This window comes from Protopterus annectens, chromosome 8.part1 (genome assembly GCF_019279795.1).
Source record: "Protopterus annectens isolate FY-2018-M chromosome 8.part1, PAN1.0, whole genome shotgun sequence".
In the NCBI taxonomy this organism is placed as follows: Eukaryota; Metazoa; Chordata; order Ceratodontiformes; family Protopteridae; genus Protopterus; species Protopterus annectens.
This window is the reverse complement of record NC_056742.1, coordinates 293,349,901-293,374,786: the sequence shown is the minus strand read 5'-3', so window position 1 is coordinate 293,374,786 and position 24,886 is coordinate 293,349,901. Positions and strand designations below refer to the sequence as shown.

Here is a 24,886-nt window from a genome sequence, read left to right as displayed (position 1 = left end):
CGCATGTCTTTCGAATGCCCACCCAACTGCGGGGTGGACATGCAGACTCCACACAGAAGGTACTCCCCGCACTCCAGCCGAGAATTAAATGGGAGAACTTCTTGCGTTGAGGCAACAACGCTACCGCTGCACCACCGCAGATGTACATTTAAAAATCTATGTGTTATGTCTCAGTATTCTGCACACCAGTGCTGATTATATGATGGTTTGCACTGAGTTACTGTGTTAGTAGAGCTATGCAATTGTGAATGTGTTTATAGAAATGTGTTACAGTGCACTTATCTGCTTGGTTAGTCACTACTATACTCATTTTTGTCATCCACGGCAGTTACTTCTGTAACACTGCAAATTGTTTGTAATACTGTTGCTAGTCAGGGATAATTGTTTTATTCTTAAATTTGGATTGATCTAATTCATGACCATAACATGGCAATGACAGACCCATACTAAAATGACCGCTCTGTTACTATTCCATCTATTTTGCTGGCAAAGGCTATTACTACTTATAATATTGCAAATGGTTTGGCCTGTTCTCTCCAAGAGAGATAATTTCTTTACTCTTAACTTTGGATGCTCCAATTCACTGCCATAACATTGTGACAACAGAGCCTATGCTGTATTGAATGCAAATGATCAGTATGTTATTATTTTCCTCTTTTGCCATCAATGGCTGATATTAAGTTCAATATTGCAAATGGTTTGTCCTGCTCTTACCATGTGGTACTGATTATTTTACTTTAAATTTTTGAATGTACTAACTCACTACCATAACCATTTTTTTCTACTTCTTGTGTAAATGTATTGGCCTCCCTTTTTGTAACAGCACCTATAGGACGGATAACAGCTATTACTAAGCAACTATTACAAATGTTTGTACTGCTTTGAGTTGTCTACCTTATTCTAAATGGTAAATTGTTTTTACTGATATGCATTTTCTGATTTGTTATAGGCTTTAAATGCAGAGCTAGTAATTTGTATATCTACTGAACTGTTATAGCAGGCTTTGTTCTGCTCACCTGCTGCAACTGTAATGTAATGCTTCTTGTCTAACTCATTCCAACTGTTCTTTTTTCCCAACTATTGCCCATCTCCTCTGTCCTTATTTCCTCCCCTTTTTATCTGCTCCAGTTTTAATATTTAATCTGTCTAACATTCTCCTTGTACAATCTTTCTCATGTGACCTTCTCTTTATTTTTTAATCTTAGATATATTCAATTCTAGAAGGATGAACTGTCCTTGCCAGATCACTATCTCCATATTAAACTAGGTGAATGCCAATACTGGGCACCAAACAAAGGACATCACAGTCCTCTCAAGCCACCACTGCCACAAGGACTGCTTTCTATCATTCTATAAAATTAAAGTATGTACTTACATTAATATATGCAACTTCCTGTTATGCAGAAAGTAGCATTCGGTTGTTCCATGGATGTAGCCCCTACAGTTGCTTAGTCTTCACTTTATTAAATAACTGAGACTCTGTATTAGGAATAGACATAATAATAGTCTCTCTAGTTTTATCTAACTCCCTTCTATCTTCCTAAGTACATATTTTAATTATCAGTTTACTAGAGTATTTCAATCAGTCCATTTGACAAAACTATTTACCAAAATCATCCAACCCTATTAAGATTTCTTATCTGATTCCACCTTTTACTCCTACTCAAATAAGCAGCAGTTTTTCCAAAAAAAAATTCAGTGTAAAACATACCTAACTGATTGTTTTTTTTTCTACCTCTGCTTCCTTGACCAGATCCATCCCACTCCCTTCGCCCTCACTTTGCTCTGGCTCACTCCACTCCCCTACCCTACCCCCATTCCCAAAAAAACCCACTTCACTTAAATTGATACATTCAAAACTGCTCTCCTAATTACTATCTAGCCAATCCCTACCCATCCTCCATCTTCTACTAACACCCTCCATCGAACTATTCTAACCACACAGCACACATTATTTAGATAAGTCACATATAGCTAGTCCCACCCCCACACCTTTTAATCTTTATAGGTTCATAGGTAGGTACTAGGCTATCTGTCTGAAGGCATTTATAAGCCTAGCCAGAATGTGTTGGCCTTTGCTGCCCCCTTAGATTAGTTCCCTGTGCCTCTGTCCAGCAGAGCCACTGAAGTGATCCCTGAGGTAAACTTTCTGTTTCCCATCCACTCTTCAAGATTTCTTTTGAAGAGTGTTAGCGAGGATCTCTGCCTGATGTAGACTGGGATCTTGTTCCAAAGCATGGGAAGACTCTGGGACAGGTATCTATCCCTCCAGCACATCCTATTTATTGTTGTGGTGAGGTTTAGATCCCTAGAGCATGTGGCTCATGGGGATAAGGTTTTCTTTAGGTGGAGCATGTCCATCAATTCTGGGTTGGACATGGCCTTGCATGTCAGGCAGAGATCACCTCTGAGTAGGCGGTATGCAACCAAGTACAGCTGTAATTTCTTCAGTCGAGCTGCATAGGGCATCTTTTTGAGGCCATACTTCTGTGGTCTTTCCAGCTGTTGCAGGTGTCTTGTAAGGTACATCCCAAATGGAGCATTGTACTCTATGATGGGTCTGATGAGTGATGAGTAGAGGGGTACAATGACCTCTTTTGACCTGGATGCGAACCCTTTTGTGATTAGGTGGGCCATGTAGAAGGATTTTCTAACCACTTTGGCAATGTGATTATCAAAGTTGAGATTACTATCTACTTGGGTCCCCAGATCCCTTATTACGTCTTACGTATTTAGGGGACTACCACCTATGTGGTAGTATGTGGGTACTTTGTTTTTTCCAAAGGGGATAACTATGCACTTTTTCTCATTTAGCTTGAGGCCATGATTTTGACACCAGGTATCCATCTCAGTGAGACCCTTTTGGAGGATGTCTGTGTCAGTTGGAGAGTGAATTATAGCCCATAGTTTGCAGTCGTCTGCAAACTTGGTCAGCCATAGTCCTCCTGTGCTTGCCTGTACCTCTGAGAAGTATATGCTGAACAAGAGGGGTCCTAGGAACTGAGCCCTGAGGAACTCCACTTGTAACCGATTCAGAGTCGGACCTTGCTCCTGCAACTCTCACCATGTGGGTTCTGTCAATGAGCCAGTTGGCAACCCATCTTGTGATGTAGGGGTTTATGTTCAGGCTGGTGAGTTTGTCTATAATACCAGAATGGGGAATGGTGTCAAAGGCCTTTGTGAGGTCTAGGTAGGCTGTGTGTACCACCTTTCCCTCATCTATAGCCTTGGTAACTGTCTCAAAGAAGTCCACCAGGTTTAGGAGGCATGATCTGCCCTTAACAAAACCAAACTGGGTAGGGTCCAGTGTTTGGAGGTTCCCAATGTCTCTGTTAATGAGTTCCATGATGATGCACTCCATAACCTTGCAGACCAAGCTAGTCAGCCTTATAGGGCGATAGTTCCTGGGGTCTGTTGTGGCTCCACCTTTGTGGAGCGGAATAACCGCTGCTGTGCACCACTCTATGGGTACATAGCCTGTAGAGAGGCTGAGTTTGAACAGTGTGTTTAGGTGAGGGGTTAGTTCGTCTTTGAGCTCATGTAGGACACAGCCTGGGACACCGTCCGGTCCCATTGATGCTGTGTTTTTGGCTTTGGAGAGGGCTGTTTTAACCTGAGTGTCTGTGATTTCAGGGACTCTACATTCTTCTGATATGGTTATGGGCCCTCTTGGGGGTGAGAAGGAGGTGAAGTTTGCGCTGAACCTGTCTGCCATGATGTTGGTGATATCGGTCAGCTCAGTGTATTTTGTGCCATTCTGGACTAACTCTGAGCATTGCCACTTAGATTCTTGACTTAGCTAAAAATGCCTTGTGGTTATCTTTGGAGTCCTTGGCAATTTTTCTTTCAAAGCTCACCTTGGATGATTTTATGAGGGATCATAGTTTTGTGCTGATACTGATCAGGGATGTCTTCCCTTCTTGGGATTTTACTCTTTTCTGTACTAGTTTCCTCCTTCTATTGTATAGCTTGTTTATGGCAGAAGTCCACCAGACTGGTTTCCTTTTCTTGGAGGAGTGAGTCTTGGTTTTGCTTTGGATGGCATGATCCATGCATTCTTGTAGGTGCCTGTAGAATGCATTAGTAAAGGATTTTGCAGCATGGGCAGTGTTATCCTTCAGCATGGGGGCTTTGAAACTTTCCACTTCGGTCTTAAGTAACGTGAAGTTTGCTTTTCAAAAGTTTTTCACGGTGGTTTTCTTGTCCAGGGGTGGGGGCAGAATGTGGATATCCAAAGTGATTTGTTTATGGTCAGATCTAACCAGCAAGGGATTGACCTCTGGTGTGAAACACCAGTCACCCATGTTGGTGATGACCAGGTCCAATATGTTGTCACCTCTGGTGGGAGTGTTGACCAGTTGAACCAGGGCATTTGAGTTTATACATTCTAGGAAATGTTGGGCAAGGGAGTTAGTACTTGAGTAGTTCCCCCAGTTAATGTCTGAATAATTGAAATCACCCAATATTAGGGTGTTTGGTAGGACCTTTATGTTTCCCAGTGTTTCCAGGAATGCGGAATGGGGGTCCTGGGACATGGTGGGTGATCTGTAGCAAGCTACAATTTCAATTGCAGTTTTGCCCATTGTTAGTTACACGTGGATGATCTCTGAAGCATCGTGCTGTGCCACTAGCCTGGAGGTGTGGGTATCCTTGATGAATATGTATATGCCCCCGCCTTTTGTATTTCAGTTTGGGTTCTGTGGCCAAATGTATGGAATGAGTTGTAGCCTGGTAGTGCTGTGGTGCTCTCTGGAGCCTTAAACCAGGTTTCTGTTACTGCACATATATTGATTTTCTCCAAACTGAGGTGTGCCTCGAGTGCGTGCATTTTGAGGTTCAGACTTCTAGCACTGAGTAGCACTACCCTCAGTTTTTTGTTACCTGTGCTATTTACAGCTGTAGGTTTGTCTTTTAAGCCTTGCCTAAAAAAGGCAGTATGGGGGTGGCAAGAGCCTTGGCCAGTATTCGAAACCCTAAGGGTGACAGGTGCAAACCATCTCTAGTGAAGCAGCGTGGCTTGTCGAGCATGTCATCCCAGGTGGACAGACACTGGATCCCCTTTGAATGACACCAGAAACAGCCAATTTTTGAAATTGAGAATTTTTTTTTTTATACCGTGGTATCATTCTTGGTGAGGGCAGGATGCTACTCAGGGTCAGGGTCATACCGGCCTGGGCTACATGATCAGAGAGCACTTACATGGATCTTTTCATGTAGTCCAGAGATGTACGGCTCAGGTCATTCACACCAACATGGACAATGACAGAGTCATATTTTACTTGTTCTGTAATGACCTGAGTGCTTGTGTTATGTGGTGGATCCTGGCGCCCGACAGGCAGCTAACAGTAACCTTTTCCTTATTCAACCTAGTGAGTGGGACGTCACTGTGCCTGACTATAGAGTCACCTATTACTAGCATGTTGGGTATGTTATTTTGCCTTAAGGGCTGTGATTGCATGGCACACTGGTTTTGTGTAGTATGTGTTTCATGGTTTGTGTTGGGGGGTGGAGGTTGCTTGGATGTTTGCTTTGGAAGTCTGTTGGTTTTGCAGATTTTTATTTAGAGCCTCAGAGTATGTTTTCATGTATTTATGTGTGTTTTTTTCCAGTGCTGCTTTAATGGGTTTATGTGAGACTGGTGGTGCGATGCAAGTATTTCCCTTCTCCTCTTGACTGTCTGATCCAGTCTTGGGTTGAGAGAGCTTAGCCTCCAGTTTGGCTGTATAACTGCATCTCTCGCATGCATTAGTGTTTGGTAGTAGGAGGAGGGGGTTGTCTGTGTACATGAGGCAGTTGTAACATTGCCTCAAAATGCCCAGATTCACCAGTTGGACTGAAGAGTACACCTGAAACTGCCCTTTGGACATGCCTGGATAGGTACAGTGAATGGTTTTACTGGATGGCTGGTAAGGTCAAATAGAGAGTCTTGTCCTTCTGTACAGTACAGGAGGGTCTAGTGCTAGGGTTTATAAGTGCTTGCTATAAGTTTTGAGTAAGTGCCAGGCTGAGAAATGAGTGGCTTGAGTGCTTAAGTTGAAAGTTTGTCTAGTTCCAAGAGAAAAATTGAAGTGGAGACTTTGTGGAGCCAGGAATAGTTTTACCCTAGCTAACCAGCGCTGCCCGATGAGCAAAACCAGGCAAATACGGTATTTATAGCATGGAAATGAAAGAGATAGAAATTAGCCCAAAATGGCCAATAAACTACTCATTTCTGGGCTGAAACCACTCCTCCAGGGACAGACAGGCTGTTCACAGCTCCCCTCTCTCACAGGTGAGCAGAGAACTTCCTTCTATCCAAGTAAGGTATGGGCAAACACAGAGATTTGTAACACAGCCCTGAATTCAGCACTAACCTGAAAACTGGAATATATTAGCTTAGAAAGGTGGGAAACAAGTATATATATATATATATATATATATATATATATATATATATATATATTTAGAAAATAAAGCAGATACACTCAAAAAACACTTTAAATACATAGAAAACTATACTTATTGTTATATATCGCAGATTAGAGTTGTAGTCAATGCCACTAGTAATAAAGTAGGAAGAAACACAAATACAGTAAAAGCAGATGAATAAAGTATAATTTTATATATATATATATATATATATATATATATATATATATATATATATATATAAAACAATAGAAAATGAACAAACTGATTTAAACAAGTTACCCAATTAACCAGAAAAAAAGCTCAAAACTGAGCCCTGTTCCAGCAGTCTTCAATCAGACAAGTTCTAACTGCACACCCCTGCTTACTAGGGTGCATGGGAACCTTCTCCAAAAAAGATGGCCTGGATCAGTGCTCAAGTTATACAAACAAAGCTAGATTCAGCAGGCCTGAAAATATTGGAAATTTGTATAATTTCCAATTTGCAAAATTTTTCCACTGACTCACCGGCAAATAGTCTCAACCTTTATGGTATTACACAACTCAACACCACCACTAAAATACAAAACAATAGTAAACTTGGCTTGGATCCTTGTATCTGACCCCCCCCCAAGTACTCTAATTCCAATGCACTTCCTAATTTCTTAAGTGATCACCTACCAGCATACACGTATAGAACCATCCTCCAAAAGCCCAAAACCCAGACCTACAAATCATCCAATTTACTCATACACCCAGCTTAATTCTCTTCATTATTCCTTCATCCTAAACACCACAAAATGTCACAACTTAAAATTACTACTAGCCTTACCATAATCATGTCTGCTGCCCTAATACTCACCACTTCCCTCATTTACTAATCAACTTGACTCCAAACTCACCCACTTTTCTGTCTATGAAAAACATGCCAATAGTTATTCAAAATATCACCTAGTTTAATTGAGTCAAACTTTCTACATTTTGCAAAGCAACAAATTGTATCTTCCTCTAAAGAATCCATTTCAAAATTCTATCTCACCATATACCTGTATAAAACAATCACCTTCAACAATCAATTCTCCCCCATTTCCATAATCTAATTCAATGTGGTGACATCCACCCCAATCTAGGACCCCCTCAGAACTTCTTCTATCCTCAACCCCTCTGTCAAAAAATCTGTTTCTAGTTACCTTAAACATATGTAGCATCTGCAACAAAATAACCAAATTTCATTCCTGGTTTACACAATACTCCCCAGATATACTAGCTGTTACTGAAACCTGGTTAAAACCATATATGAAAGACAATGAAATTCTACCAGGATTTAACATTCTAAGAACTGATAGAATGAATAAAAAGCTGGTAGATGTAGCTCTAATTTATCCTACAATACTACCTTTCTCCAAACCAGTTCCCACATTTTATAATGCTGAAATTCTCATTGCATCATTAAAGATAAACAACACAAAACTGTGCATTGCAGTAGTGTACATACCCCCAGCCCAAACCATTCCTATACTTGAAGACATTCTTTCCTGGATGTCTGAAAACATCTCCAGTGACATAGCAATCATGAGAGATTTCAATATTAATTGGCAAAATATTTCCACTGACTCACCGGCAAATAGTCTCAACCTTTATAGGTTCATAGGTTTATACTAGGCTATCTGCCCTAAGGCATTTATAAGCCTAGCCCAAATTATTGTGGCTTACGCCACCCCTTATATGAAAAAATACTGTGCCCATTAGTTTGTTGTGCCTCTGTCCAGCAGTGACCCAGAGATGATTCCCGGGGTAAACCTACGATCTCCCATCCACAGGTCTAGATTTCTCTTGAACAGAGTCAGCGAGGTGCTCTGCCTCACATGGACGATTTTATTCCACAGCATAGGAGTCTCTGAGTGATAAATCTATCCCTCCACGTCCTATTTATATCCGTGCTAAGGTTTAAGTCGCTTGCTCTAGTGGTTTTGGTGGATTTTTGAGGTGGAGCATGTCCATTAATTCCGGGTTGGACATGGCCTTGTATGTCAGGCACATGTCACCTCTGAGCAGATGGTATGCGACTGAATAGAGCTGGAGTTTCTTCAATCTGGCAGCATATGACAGATTTTGAGTCCCTTTATCCTTTTGGTGAGGAACTTTGGGGTCTCTCCAATTGCTGCAGATGTCGGGTGAGATACATCGAATGGGGCATTGTACTCGATCATTGGTCTGATAAGTGAAGAGTACAGGGAACAATGACCTCACTAGATCTGGATGTGAATCCCTTCATGATCAGGTGGGCAATGTAGAAGGTCTTTCTAACCACTTTAGCAATGTGAGTGTCAAAAGAAAGGCCACTGTCAACCTGGGTCCCCAGGTCCCTGATAACCTCTTCTGTGCTTAGTGGATTGCCACCTATATGGTAGCTTGGGGTTACCTTGTTTTTCCCGAAGGGTATGACTATACATTTTTTGGCGTTTAACTTCAGGCCATGGCTTTACACAACTCAACACCACCACCACTAAAATACAAAACAATAGTAAACTTGGCTTGGATCCTTGTATTTGTCCCCCCCCCCCCAAGTACTCTAATTCCAATACACTTCCTAATTTCTTAAGTGACAACCCACCAGCATACACATATAGAACCATCCTCCAAAAGCCCAACACCCAGACCTACAAATCATCCAGAAACCTAACATACTTTAGTCAAGACCTCTTTAATACTATATTAAAATCATTCAACTGGTCCATATTAAAAACATTACCCCTAGACAATGCTGTCATCTATTTCAAAATAAGCTATTTTTGGATAGTCATTACAACTTAGCCCCTCTCAGAAAAAAAAAAAAAAAAACAAAAGTAAACCATGCACCCTGGTTAACCAAATCCACTAAACAAATATTTCAAATCAGAGATAAAGCTTGGAAAGTTTGGCAAAAGAATAACAATTATACAAATTTCCAGATCTGTAGACAACTATGAAACAAAGCAAAAAAAATTAGTAAAAGTGGATGAAAAAAATTACTTTACAGAACAATTACACAACCAACAAACCAATCCAAAAAAATTCTGGAAAACCATCTCTTCACTTTTTATCCCTGGGTCCACTGAAAATCCATCACCATCCGTAGACAAAACTCTTAAGTGAAATAGTTAATAAGTTCAATACCCATTTTATAGACAGCATAGCTAAATTAGTTACTGGCTCTAACTCTAACACAAATGTTAACTCCATACATAACAGCATTCCACCCTATTCCCAAGCATCTACTAAAGACAACACAACCTCTTCTCTCCCTTGCCAAAATACATCAACTACCAACACACAATCCCTTCCCTTCTCTCTACAACCCATGTCCAGTACATTAAAGTTATTAAACTAAAACCCTATTCTTCTTCTTCCTATGATAATCTCCCATCAGAATGCTTAAAACTTGCTGCTGAATATATTGCTTATCTTGTCGGCATACTTATCAATCTATCCATCAGTGAATCCCAAGTCCCAAACCTTTGGAAGCAATTTATAATAACCCCTCTTCACAAAAGAGTTAAATCAAATGAACTAACAAACTACAGACCAATCTCTATACTATCCCCTCTATCAAAACTACTTGAAAAGTATGTACACTTACAATTGCTAAACTACCTTATACACAATAACCTTCTTACACACACTCATCATGGATTTAGACCTGCACATAGCACAACAACTACCCCATCTCCTTCACTGATACAGTAAATAAAGCTAGGGACTCCGGACTGTTAACCTCCATAAAACTATTAGATCTGTCAAAGGCCTTTGACATTGTACCACATGACAAACTTCTATAGCAACTCTCTTCAGTAGGATGTTCACAACCGTCTCGTCAATGGTTAACAGCTATCTGTCCAATAAACAACAATCTGTTAAATAGCAAGGTTACCTATCACAATACCAGACTAACAAAACAGGAGTCTCACAAGGGTCTGTACTTGGACCCCTCATGTTCAGTATCTTCATTAATAGCCTACACATAGCCTCCCTGCATAGCACACCAATCCTATATGCTGACAATTCCACCACCATCTCCTCATCTAACAGCATATCAAACCTTCTGCAATTAACACAAAATGCCTTTACGGCAATAGAATATTGGCTAAATTAAGCACAATTACTGCATAACCCCAACAAAAACAAAACTTCTGCTTTTCACACCTAAAACATTCTCATCCAAATTTAAAATTCACTCTCAAAACAAAACAGAAATTGAAGTTGTAACACATGCTAAGCTTCTAGGTATCACCATAGACAAAAAACTCACATTTGAACAACATATACACAATGCTATTAGAAAAAACACTTCAAACTTGGGCCACTCTACAGACACAAAGGCTTCATGGATCCTTCTACCAAAAGATTACTAGATAATACCTACTTGATCCTCTCTCTACTATATTTTAACCAACCTGCACTTATAGGTTCATAGGTAAGTACTAGGCTATCTGCCCGAGGGCATTTATAAGCCTAGCCAGAATGTGTTGGCTTTCACCGCCCCCTTAGATTAGTTCCCTGTGCCTCTGTCCAGCAGAGCCACTGCAGTGATCCCCGGGGTAAATTTTCTGTTTCCCATCCACTCGTCAAGGTTTCTCTTGAAGAGTGTTAGTGAGGAGCTCTGCCTAATGTAGATTGGAATCCTGTTCCAAAGCATGGTGAGTCTCTGGGACAGGACTCTGTCCCTCCAGCACGTCCAATTTATCATTGTGGTGAGGTTTAGATCCCTAGAGCATGTGGCTCTCTGGGATTTGATTTTTTTTTTAGGGGGAGCATGGCCATCAATTCTGGGTTGGACATGGCCTTGTATGTCAGGCAGAGATCACCTCTGAGTAAGCAGACTTGTCCCTTCAGTCCTGTTACTATAAGATCACCAAATTTGCCACAGGCCTATCATACCACTCCCACCATTGCAAAGCTCTCACAGAGCTAAACTGGCTTGAATTCCCACAACATCTTGACTACCTGCAACTATCGATTGCACATAACATAATATACAAACCCGATACCTGTCCCACCCTAAAATCTATTCTGTACAGCTACATTCCAACCAAAACTCTGCACTCACAAAAAAAATAATATGTGTACACAAACCTAATAGAAGAGCCAGTCATTGTCTTCACTCTTACACTGCAGCCAAACTGTGGAATACTTTACCAGAAAAATATTACTAGTATGGATAATTCTAAAAAATTCAAGAGTACACTTAAAAAACATTTTCTTAAGTCACACACCTCCCTCTGCCCTAAGACAAATATATAACCCACACCTCCCCCTCTTAACCCACACATTTCATCTTTATCCCAAACCTGTATTCCACCTATGCCACTTTCTCTCTTTTTACTCATGCAGTCACCTCCAACCACCCTCCTACATACTCCTTATCCCTTCCTACCTCCCATCACCTCTTATCTTAAAACACCCTCTTTCCCTATTTCTCCTATTTTTCTATTGACCTGTTCCTTAACTCATCCCTCAGACATCTAATATCTTTCCTTACTTTCTCCTCTAACCCTCACCCCATTACCACTAATAATGTTCATCAATATAAACCACCTCTGCCTTCTTCCACTTACTATCAAATGTTTATTGCAATACTTATTATTGAATCTGCCTGCAATCTACCAGTGAATGTATGTTGTACATCTTACATTTATGCCCACAACTCTTACTGTAACTGCTATTTCAACACCTACATTGTAACTTATGTACAAATTATTGTAACAATTTTGTAATTTCTACATATTTTTTTTTATGTATATGTAATATTTAAATATGTTATAAGTTTTCATTCAATAATACTGGAGCTTTTTTCACTGGGCCTCCACTGAAAATGGGTTTCTGACCCAGCCAGACTTTCACGGTTACCAAATGTCAATCAATAAATAAATAAATAAATAAATAAGAAAGAATAAGATTTATTTTCATTATAAACATGTTTTGTTTTGTTCTTTTAAGATGAAAAATGTATGCAACTAGAAAATATGTTTAAGCACTGCTGTGCAATAAAGTTCAAAGAGAATTACTGCAGTTTTAAAAGAGGATGAATAAAACTATACACAGATCTTGTAATAATAGCACAGTTTTTAAAAGCATTATTAGCTGTAGTACTAGTCACAGAATGAAAGATGAACATTTAAGAGGGAAATTTTGAAATATTTAAGAAATGTAAAGTTATTTAAAGTTACACATAGGAAACTGCTATGATGACAAACCTGATTACCCAAGAAGAATTGGTATTAGTTTTGAGTGGGCAAATGGCCATTAAAACAGCAGTTAGTGATAGTACTCCAATAGTTTTGGAAGGTACATGAAGCATAATACTGTGTTTACTTAAGAAATATAATAAGGTTTTATAGACTACAGAGATTCCCCTTTCATGGAAGAAGTCAGTGAATGGTGCTATTACAGAAGAAAGAAAGGATCCAAGTTTAGTCTCTTCATGTAGAACCATCTCTTTGTTTAAACATGAGTAAATGTTGATGATAACAGGCTGACAAGATATATGACCTACATATTTGAAAATTATCAGTGTGTATTTGCAGGTAGAAAGCAAATGTTTGACAATATACTAAAAACCAAGATAACAATGCAAGATTCACAGCTGTTGAAATAAAAATAATGATAATAAACTGGAGGCTGAAAAGGCCTTGGCATGGCGGATTACTTTTATCATGATTACGTCTGGAGTTTTTTTTTGTACAATTTGCAGATTTAATAAATACAGTATATAGGTTTCATAGGTAAGTACTAGGTTAGCTGCCCTTGTGGGCCATTTTAAGCCTAGCCAAGCTCCCTTTCTGTGCTTGAAGTAACCAATACATTTGTTTACAGATGGTCTTGTATATCCCATGGTTGATAATTATGTATTAACACCCAATAACAATAACTGGGATCATCCCATAAATAATTTAAGGGGACACATGTATGGGATAATGCATTTAGGAGCTCTCTCTGTCCATTAGTAGGACGGGGCAGTCCTGGGGTAAATTTTCTATTTCCCATCCATAGGTCTAAGTTGTACTTAAAATGGACAGGTATGAATTTTGTTTTATTTGTATGGGGAGTCTGTTCCATGGCAGCGGCATCCTCTGCAAAAGATTAAGAACCCTAGATTGAGTATTTCTGATGGCATTTGACTTGCTGATGTGCATCAGAAATGGGTTGGAGGATGCCTTATATGCCAGACACAGGTCACCTTTTAGCAATCTGTAGGATAATGAGTACAGTGATAGGGCCTTGAGTCAGTCCATGTAGGACATGTTGTTTAGGCCTTGTATCTTTTTTAGTAAGGAATCTTTCTGGACGTTCCAGTTGTTACATGTTTCTGGACAGATACATGCCAAAAGCGGCATCATATTCAATGACTGGCCTAATGAGGGTTGAGTAAAGGGGCACAATGTCATCACTAGATTTAGACACAATCCCTTTGTTTATAAGATATGCAGTATAGGAATTTGTGTCAGATGTGTTTGATGCACATCCCCCTGAGTTCCATATTACTTGCATAAACAATGGTAAGAATGTAAGCATTTCATCTTAGTACAATGTGTTTAAAAGGCTGAGAAATATGGAGAGAAAAATATTCAACCTGCAGAAATGTTCCATATTTAAAGCAATATGAAAACATACAAATCAGCAGAGGTTAATGCATGCACAGTAGGATATAGGGGGGGGGGGGCATAAATATGATTGTATATCAAAGGCGACAAATTCTACGGGGTATGCAAAGTAAGGGCTTTATTCCTCTGTGCTTTGGGGCCACCTAATTGTTTCTGTACAACTCAGATGCCCACTGTGATAAAATGAATGAAGAAATACACAATTAATGGCCAAATATTTGCAATATATTTATTGAAATTAACTGATATTAAAAAGTTATTCTACAGGGATAGGTATGTTTCTGCAGATATTTACACCATCCATTATCGATATATCAGGGGCCACCTCTTATATGCATACAAGGTGTTTAATGATCCTTTCCTTCAGTCTTTATTGGGTTTAGACATGTATAGTAATCCAAACATTCATAAACACCATAATTTAAAGTTTTATTTAGAGTTAGATAATAAAAAGAACAGAACTCATTATGATGGCATAATTGTGGAACAAATTACAAGAATATATTAGAGATTTGAGCAGTCCATAAAAATTTAAGAAGTTACTGGATGACTAGACTGGGGCTATGTTGTATAATCCACCTATTACCGAGATAGTGTTCCTTGAAATCTGTTAGGCTTGAACACTTTATTTAACTTATGAAATTAGTAGTCAGAAATTAATTAAATAGCAATTTTGGGAATATTTTGGTTGACAGCTGACCAGCTGACTGCTATCCAGTCTTTACAGTTACCTTATTGATGGCCATGTATGTCATAGTAGCATCATCTTGGTTGATTATGAAGATCTTCCTGGATTCTGTGCCAGCTGCATACACAGAACTGCCCTCACTACAAAATCCATGGTAGATACCAGTCAAAGCCACCAAGTAACTCAAGTTATGGGACAACAATAAGTAATACATAAAACATCTAGGTGTAAACTTGTCCTGAACCTTCTTTATGCACAGTCTTTATGGTATGGACTGCTCCTTTGGCTTTCTATCCATCTTGGACAACCTATATTGCCACACCAAAAACACTGTCTTATTTCCCTTGAAATAAATGTTCACCTTTCACTTTTTCAGTGTCTACTTAAAATGTTCTATCCTTTTCTTTCTCATTCCAAGAACAACCGCAGAATCTACATTCATTTAGACTGGCCTCCTATACAAGGGGAATGGCTGCAGACATTTATTCTCTCAGTAAGATCCATAATCCCTGTTACCACTTATATGTTTTTAATGTATAATGCTGCACCCCAATTACTGTCAATAAGTCTATCAATTTATTTTTATCACCACTTGGCTAAAAAGTCAAAAATGTTAAATCACCTGACATAACCTTCATTTCTACTTGATAACTGATATACACTCAAGTATTAATCATTCACCACTCATCTTGAATACACACACACACACACACACACCAGCAGAAACTGTCTTAGGCACTAGTGAGGTCCTCAGCTACACTGTTCATATCTTCATCAGCAAGCCTGTGACCCATAGACACAGGTCCAGTACCAAGTGCCATGACATATAAGGCTGTGGTAAACAGTGATCTGCTGGAAATTTGAGAATTAGTACTGTCAAGACACCAAGCCACAAAACATACATGTGATATGGACAAAAAAGCAAACTGTGGCACTCACTAATACAGATTAAAAGTATTTTTGAAATGGAGGAGCCCACTTGCACCCTTTATTCCCCTATTTACATACTCTAACTCTGGGACTACTATACCTTGGAAAAGAGGGATTGCTTGAGATCCAGCATATCTGAACTTAGTACATTTTGCCCCAAAATACACTTACATGTTTCCTAATCCAAGGGATAAACTTACTTGTCTCAAGCCTTCAACAGGATCATGTGGGAAATGAGCAGTGATTATCTGGGATGATGGGCAGTTGGAAGCATGGCCAAATGTGGTCTGCAAAGCAAAATGTGCTCAGTTGGTTGGCAGTCAGCTAAAGTGATTTGGTTATTTTTAGTACTTCATTGTACAGTGTTCTTCCACTCTGAAAAAGTAATTCATACAATGTTTTAACAATAGCAAGCTAACAAATCACTGGTTTTGATATAACTTTGATGACAGTTTTATAATGGCTTGTATGTCTATTTTTCTTGTAACAAAATCATACATTATGTTCATTCATTTACATTCTTAGTTTATTCGCACTATAGAAATTTTTCCTTTACTTTAATTCAGTCTTTTATCGTGCTAGATATGGATGAGGCTGGTGCTTATTTTACTATATTTCTGTTACTGGTATTTTCTGACATTTTCAGTGCTATTACCAATATTTTTATTAAACTGCAGAGAATACTGGCTCTCACTTGGTGCCTCTGGTTTCTTTTGTTCTGTTCCTTCATTTGGTATGGTGGGGTTGTATGAAATTCTTTTTGTGGTTAATTTATATTTTTTGATGTCTTTCTATTCTTTGTAAGTGTATTTCAGATATGTTTGTGTATCCATTAATACATTGTCAGCTGTCTTTAACAGTTTTGCTGCTGGTTTACAGGATTCTTTTCATTTAATTTTATGATAAGGTTATTCAATTTTCAAGACGTGTATACTAGCTGAAACTGTTATATTATGAAGTTCCATAGTTTTCTTTGGTGTTTCACTGTGTGAATCGTTTTTGCTCTGATCTACGTGGAGACTAAGGTTGTGGTTCCTGTTTGAATTTTTTTCTGTACTGTTAGCTCAGATCACAACATGAAAATCAGATCATTTTTGTTTTCACTTCCATTAGTGTGGTATTTTATGTGTGTGTATATTCTTTATTTCCCTTTATTACTTTTCAGTTAATTTAAATCAGGAGTTATATATGTGCAGTGGTGATATTTTAAGGATCAGTCGGTTCTCTTATGGTAGCATTTGTTTCATTTGTTGGTTTTCTTATGTGCTGCAGAAGCTTTTTGATGACACTTTATACAGTGCTTATTTATTTATTTACTGGGAAAGTCCAAATAGGCACAAGTGCCCTTTTTCAGTAGAGGCCTGGGGAGGAAAAACTCCAAGGTAACAAATTTAATGCAATCAATATTTAAAATAACACATTTTATAGTGCAGCTGCAGTGCATACATAGCATTTTAGTCAGTACAATAAAATTTGTATTGATATTCACAAACATTAATATACAGCATTGCACTGAGAATTTACAAATAGAAGGGTAGTATATAAGATAGGTAGGAGTCATTTAAGAAATCTATTAGAAGGAGGTATTAGAGGTGATAAGCAAGTGTAAGTGTTAGCAGAGAAGTAGCAAAGGAATCAAAGTTTGGTTGTACTTAATTAGAAGTAGGTATAGTCATTTAAGTACTATAAATAAAGTGAAGTATCAGAAGGTGATAAGATTAAGTGATTTAGTGCTTTAAATGGAGGTACAAGAAGGTGATGAAGGGTGTTAGGAGAGGTTATGCCCCAGATACTTATGGTAGCACATACTTTTAACTTCTTTAGTGTCTTTGTTGCATGCCTCTGTTGTTTTGGTCCTGACAATGTTGCATATTGCTATCTGAATTAAGAGTTGCTGGACTGCACTTTTTTCTCTGTTTTGAGCTAATTTTTATGTTGACTTTGTGCCACAAAAAGAGAGAGTGGGAGAGGCTGATGTTTTCTTTAAGGATAATGCTTTTTACGTTTTTCTCTTTATAACATTGCTTTTCGATATTGCTTGTCATTATTTACAACATTATGCACTGTGGTCGACTTAATTACTCTACTAATTCTTATTTTAGGTTTGATAAGGGGTGACTTCTTTTTGGTTTTGGTGCACATGTATATATGTATTTTTCCATAGTTTCAAGTACAACTTTAATATATTTGACTGACCTGTAGTTACTATTCATGAATGTTTAGCTTTCCTGCTTTTTTCTGGATATTCAGTAGTCGTGACTGATAGTTTTATGTGCCTAGTATATTTCAGTGCTGGAGAGATGCATTTTCTGGAAATGTGATTCTTTTTAAGGTAAGGGGAAAACCAATGCTGTTATATCTGTGACATGCTTAGTGTGATGTAACATTTCTGTTGTTTCACAGCAGAATGCTGTTGGATTGTTTTAAGTCCAGTGCAAAGGTACCTTATGATCAGATCTGAGAATGGACTTTGCCCATTTTTATAATGTGTGTATATATACATATACACTACACACATATATTTTATATATTTATACGCACACATACACAATGATCTTTTGCTGATCCTTTGTGAGTGCACATGGGTATGAAGCCTGCAACTACATAACTCTTCAGGGACACGGTTACATGTTGAAGTGTATGAAGACTGTGTAATGTTTCCAGAAGTTTTGATCTACCTCAGTGAACAAAGAAAGAAATCATGCATTAAGTGGAAGGCTCTTCTGCACTATTCCCAGTTTTAGGTTCATTAAGTTTTAAATCATATAGATGTAAGAATTTTTATGCTGGATCAAATAATTGCTTGGATTTAATATGTTCTACCTATTTTTGTTATAAAAAATGCAAAAGATACAATTGAATGCATCAAATAATTATAAGGAATTGTTTATTACAGTTTAATATATATATATTATTATTGCTATCTTTTCAGGACCCATTACACTTCATTTACAACTGCTGATGGAGGTTGTTCCACCTGAACAATATCAGGAGTGAAATAAAATCATGTATTATACACTGTATTGTAGTTTATATTAATATTTTCATATATAATGTATTGTGCCTCTGTGAAAATTGTACTGGGTATTTGTTGCCATCAAAGTACCCTCTGGAAAATATTGCACACTATGCTTGTTAATAGGATCTTTTCATCTGTAAATGTCATTTTAATTTCTGTAAATAAGATATCTTTCTGCAGTATAAAACATTGAAGACATGTAATAAATTATTTATGTGATATGTTATCTACAAGAACATTTTTAAAGCTAAAATCTGTTTTTGCATTTGAAGGTCAGATGCACTCAGAATATTGCTTGCTATGAATACAGAACATTTATTATGGAAACAGCAAAACTAGTAGAAAATGCTGTTTTGAGTTGCAGAATTAACCAAGATATGTTTTAAGTGAAAGTGCTCATCCTTCATTCTGCAATAGTTCGGATTTAATTAAAGTAATGCCAGGAAAGAGTGACATAGTAAAACTACAGATGAGGGTTTCTGGATCCACATATTCTTCCCATCACTGTGTACCATGGCTAATGCCACCACGGCACACAAACTTCCATGTTATATCCCTCAGTATTCCTACAGTATGGTGTCATATATTCCTTATGTTGTTTTGAGTTACACCTCAGTTTTTTAAATCTATTTCCTGTGAAAGGATGTTCCTTTCCACTAGCTGCTAAAATTCTTCATCTAATCACTCTTGCGTTATCATCCATGTTCTTTTGCCTCCTTGTTAATAAACAATTCTATTATTGAACTATCTTGCACGTTTTAATTTTATTACTCTTTTTTTACTCATTTTAGGTTGTTTGAAAGTTTTGCCATGTCTTTTTTCACCCTCCTTTTTCAAGGGTAATCACATCAAGTTCTCCTAACTTCCTTTCACATGAATTCTTACAGAGATGTTTCACCTTCTTTCAGCAGTCTCACACTTGTGTGTGTGTGTGTGTGTGTGTGTGTGTGTGTGTGTGTGTGTATATTTGCTGATCTTACATCTCCAGAAATGCACTGAGTACTTTAGATGGCTTTGCAGCAACATTCTGTACAGAAATATAATATCATTTGCTGGAGATGTCCAGCATCATGTAATGCAGATTGGTTCCATATTTTCTATAATTACTCTAAATTAAGGAATTTTTGGAGAGATATTGCTGATTTTCTTTCAGCTTCATTTTCAGATAACTTCACATTAACTAAAACATTAATGTTTCTTAATGTTAATAAATTAATGATAAATAAATCAGATTCATACTTATTATGGAAATATTAACAGTAGCCAGGAAATGTATGACAAGGAAATGGACCTCTACCACCTCTCTGAGTCTTGGTGAATTTCTCTCCTGACTAGAAGAAACCATAAACAAGGAAGTCAGAACTAAAGAACTTAGAATATATACGAGGAGTTTTACTAACAATCCATGGACAAAGGTTTCAAACCTAATTGAGACTTTCCGAACTGATTTTTAACCCTGTTTAGTCATTTTTTTGCTTCACTGAAAGTTCTTTTCTTAAAATATTTGTACTATTCAAACATTTTTCAGACCTCTGTAAATAATGTAAATAGTTTAGTTTCATTGTTGTTAAAAGTTGTCTGTTCAGTATAATCAATGTATTAGACAGTGTTTATTCTCTTATTTTATCTTTAATAAAAATATTGGGAAAAAATATAATGGTATTTCTCTTTTTGCAGGTAGCATCTGTTTCAGAATATTTCCCAGTACCTTTTGATTTCTTAACTGCTTTCTTGCGCTGATCACTTACCTTTAAAATATTAAACAGAATTCTGAAAGGTTCTTTTCTTATTTTACTTCTAACAATACTTTAGTATGCAAAGTATCGAGTCTATATTACAACATCAAACTCAGAGGAGTCCAAACATTGTAATATCGAACCCATATGTTCGAAATATGGAAATAGTGAAGTCGCGGAACACCGATTTTTTTCCAAGGGAAAAAAAATTGGTAGGCCATTTTCACAGCTTTGCTATTTCCTCTACTGTGGTACGAGCTCGAAGTTGGTATATTTAAGTAGGGGGTGTGGGGGCACAGCCCCCACATTGGGGATGTGTTGGGGCGAAGCCCCCCACATTAGTTTAAGTTTAAAGTGTACATGTTTTTTTTTTTTTTTTTTTGTACTGGAACAGCTATTTTTTTCCCTTGGAAAAAAATTGCTGTTCTGTATGTTCGTACTTTTTGGGTTTTGAACTTAATGGTTCGATATTACATCGTTCAAACTCCTGTGAGCTAGACAATGTGATATAGACCCAAAGTATCTACTTTCCCCTGTGTTTTCTGTCTGAATTGCATTATTTTGCATATTACCTGCTGCCATAAATTATTTAATTCCCTCAATTCTGATACATCATTTCATCCTTTTAGCACCACCTTGTCTATCCATTCTATTGCAAGTACTTATTTAGTTTGCAAGATGTACTTTTCTTTCTATTTCCTCTCAATGTCACTTGAACAAATATTACACACACATTCTAGTAGTAAACCCAGTTGTATTCCTTTAGCAAATCTTTCCTTACTACACATATCTTGGATTAATATAATCTATATTCTTTTATGCAACCAGCTGTTTACCTAGATTTGTATCAAGCAACACAATGGAAGGCTGCCAAGCTTTCTAGTAAGTTTTCTGTTGCAGCATTTGAAAACATTAATCTAGATATGTCCTGTCACAGGCACAACACTCACATATTGTGTCTGACATTCATGTTAGATGTTAAATTTCTTTGGCATAAGATTCTTGCCCTAAATCTAAATCAGTATTGCCTCAGCTGTTGTGCTTGATTGACCTCTTGATGATATTCTTTCATATTTAATTCCATAAGTTTTTCTTCTGTTAACACCTTTATTAGCTTAGCACATTGCATAATTACTTCAGTATACATACAATTAAAATAAAGGGAAACAAACCATTACAAACATTTTTCTTTTTCATGCACTATACACAGTTTCTTTCTTACCAGTTATCATTTTCAACATTACATAGACTGCTCAAGCCCTGCCTTTCCTGAAATTTCACTACATCTGAATATTTTAATACCCTTATTAAATTATCAGTTAAAACATAGGCACACATACATTAATAGAAAAGAAACAAACCACATTAACATGTTTCAATTTACATACATTATACATTACATCTTTTCTTTCTTTGTAACTGTCATTCAGTCCAACATTACATAATTTTCTCATTTCCTGCCTTCCCTTAAACCTCACTACTCCTCCTGTACATTATTCTGCATGTATTGTTCCCACAAATTCTATTTATTTCCAAGTAATTTCCTTCTTCCCTTTTCTAGAGATTGTCCCTCTATTTCTTTTACCTCTTTTATAATATTCAGTACTTTAAATAAGTTGGTTTAGATTGTGAATCATACTTTCTAGTAACTGTTTTTTTTCTTTTTGGGAGCCAATAGAATTAAAATTAAAAAGGAATTACTAAGTCTAGGCAACTCAGATCCATTATCCTAGCTCAAAATAATAATTTCCGTACTTACAGACATTTGGCTCTCCAACATTTCTGACAGAGTACTCTGTAGGGAATTTTTTTAAAACAATGCCAAAACATTAAACTCTCAAAACATGTTTCCTTTCCAGTTACCTCTTTCTTCCTCATCACATTGTCGCATACTTGTGAACCATACATATGTCTTCCCATTGTTCCCTTGTAAACTGCCTTTCCAGCCTCTCTTCCTAATCTTTATTTAACCTCATCTGACTGATTCTTATAGTTATGATGAAATATTTTACATGCCCTACAATTTATTCCTTTATTAATAGCAGCTTCTGTTCTAGATTTGACAAAAAACAGGTGGTAATTAGTTGCTCCCAATGCCCTGTTTCCTTTGCCAGCTTTCTCCAGTAAATTCCAGCCCCCTTTTGCCTATTTTCTGTACTGCTACTTGCAATCATCCCTATTGATAAAACCTCCTTTCTCAATTCTTTTGTTGGCTTACTTCTTAGAATATTTTATGCAAATGTATGAACATAATACTCTATATGGTTTGTATTATTCTCCTTATGGATTGTCAGCCAAAATCTTTGTCTCCCCTTATTTCTCGAACTCCACCCCCCCCCATACTGCAGTGTCATCCCTTTTCACTCTGAATTATAACCGCCCGTTCTGTTCCGAATATTAGCCTTAACTGAATAGCTCCAAAATAGCATCTCAAATCACATAATCCTAAACCACCTTTTTCTATTCTGAAGATCAACTTATCCCCTTAACTATTTCTCTCTTCCCACCCTAGATAAATTCCTTCAATCCTTTATTAATTTTTATCTACAACTTCTCCTCTGTTTGATAAAACGTATGACTGACATGTAAATAAAACTAAAGGTATTAAAATATTTTCAATGCTTGTGTTTTTCTATTCATATGCATAAACAAGAGCTTCCAGTTTCTCATTTTTTTTGTATTATCTTTTGTTTAGTCTCTTCCCGCACATCTTCATCTGTCATAAAAGAAGCCTTTTTAATCTATACTCCTAAATATTTCAACTTATCACGTCTGCATAAGTATGGGTATTGCTGAATCAGTTTGTGTTGCTACATAGTTTATGGCTGTAGCTTTTCTTTTATTGCTTATGGCTATAGCCTTTGTCTTATTTTCATTTATTTTATATCAAGAAAAAAATTTAAACTGTCTCAAAATGTTCCACTACATTGAAATATCTTTTTATGAATTTACCAAGTACAAAATACTATCATCTGCAAATAACGGCTTACCATACCAATTATATCCTTGAATTTCTGGGTCCTTATTTTCTTTGCCAATGGCTCTAAATATAAAGTAAATAACAAAGGGGAAACATGACACCCCTGTCTGTTTTTTCTGTTCAAGTACAACTTATCAGAGAAGAACCCTTCCACAATAATTCTTGCTTCAGATCCTTTATATATCCTCCTAATTAACCTTATTATTGTATCAGGGACTGCAAATTCTTCCATTGCTCTACTCATAATATCCCAGCTAACTTTGTCAAATGTTTTTTCTGCATCAAGACTCATCGACAGCAGTGGCATTTTCTTACATCTTGCTTCCCTCGGTATCATCACTGTTCTATTTAGTGCTTGCCTCCCCTACACAAAACCACAGTGATCCTAATCTATGAATTTTGTCAACACCTTTGCCATTCATTTAGCATTTTATAATCATGGTTTAAAATTGAAATGGGTCTATATGAATCTGGGTCTGAAGGGTCATTACCCTCTTTCGGTAATATACCCACCACAACTTTCTTACAAAATGCTGGTGCTTCCCCTCCTTTTAAAATACTATTAGACAGTCTTCCAGATCTTTATCACTTTCTTACCTCCTAACTTCCAAACTTTCACAGGAATACCATCTGTTACTGGAGACTTCCCGGCAGGTTGACTATACATCATTGTTTTTTCTCACATCTCCTACTGTCTTATCTATTGGCTTGGCATAACCTTGGCATAATTAAGTCTTCAGTAAATATTTCCATTTGGGTTCTTTCTTGGTTTCCACATTCCTCTGCTTTATACAAATGTTCATAAAATTTCCAAAGTATCTTGAATACCTCTATAAGATTTCTGATTATTTTTCGTGTCATAGGTTCCCTAAATTTGGCTTTTTGAAAGAGAACAGATTTTTTACAGGTTAACAAAGCTTGTTTGTTTTATTATTTTATTATATGTAATTTATATTCATTTAGAACAGGTAATTTATTCCACTGATTTCTCATTTGATTGTGCTGTGATTTTTTTTTTACCATCCAGAATATTTTTGTTGCTTGGTTTTTAGTATTTTATTATATTTTTAGAAAAGTCAGCAGAAGTGTTTGTTTAGTATGCCTAGAAAGAGAAGTACATCATTTATTATTTCAAATTGTCTAAAAAAGAAATCTTGAAAGATTCTAGGGTGGTAAACATGCAGCTAGTGCTACACCTCAGAGACAGACAGTATGCATGTGTGTGTGTGTGTGTGTGTGTGTGTGTGTGTGTGTGTGTGTGTGTGTGAGAGAGAGAGAGGACTACTGAAAGTGTAGAACAGGGTCAAGGCAGTCGATAAAGTCAAAGTCTGGTATGTTACAGTAGAGGTAAGTGTTCATTGAACAAAGAAGATAACACACAGACAGATTGCTCTGACATTTAATGACATCTGTAGAGAGATTAGTTAAATCCAGAGAAGGAAAACAAAACATTATAATCTATGTTCACACTGAGAAGTTTTACTACCTGAAAAATGTCCATCAAAA

General features: G+C 37.1%; 1 protein-coding gene across 1 annotated transcript in view; it reads left to right on the top strand.

Moving 5' to 3' along the window:
• Positions 1-19,408, top strand: part of SLC7A9 (solute carrier family 7 member 9) — a 369,032-nt gene extending 349,624 nt beyond the window's left edge. The window contains exon 12 of the mRNA XM_044081885.1: positions 18,578-19,408. Coding sequence (XP_043937820.1) covers positions 18,578-18,642 — 65 coding nt within the window. The 3' untranslated portion in view covers positions 18,643-19,408. The remainder of the gene's footprint in view (positions 1-18,577) is intronic.
• The last annotated feature ends 5,478 nt before the right edge of the window (positions 19,409-24,886 follow it).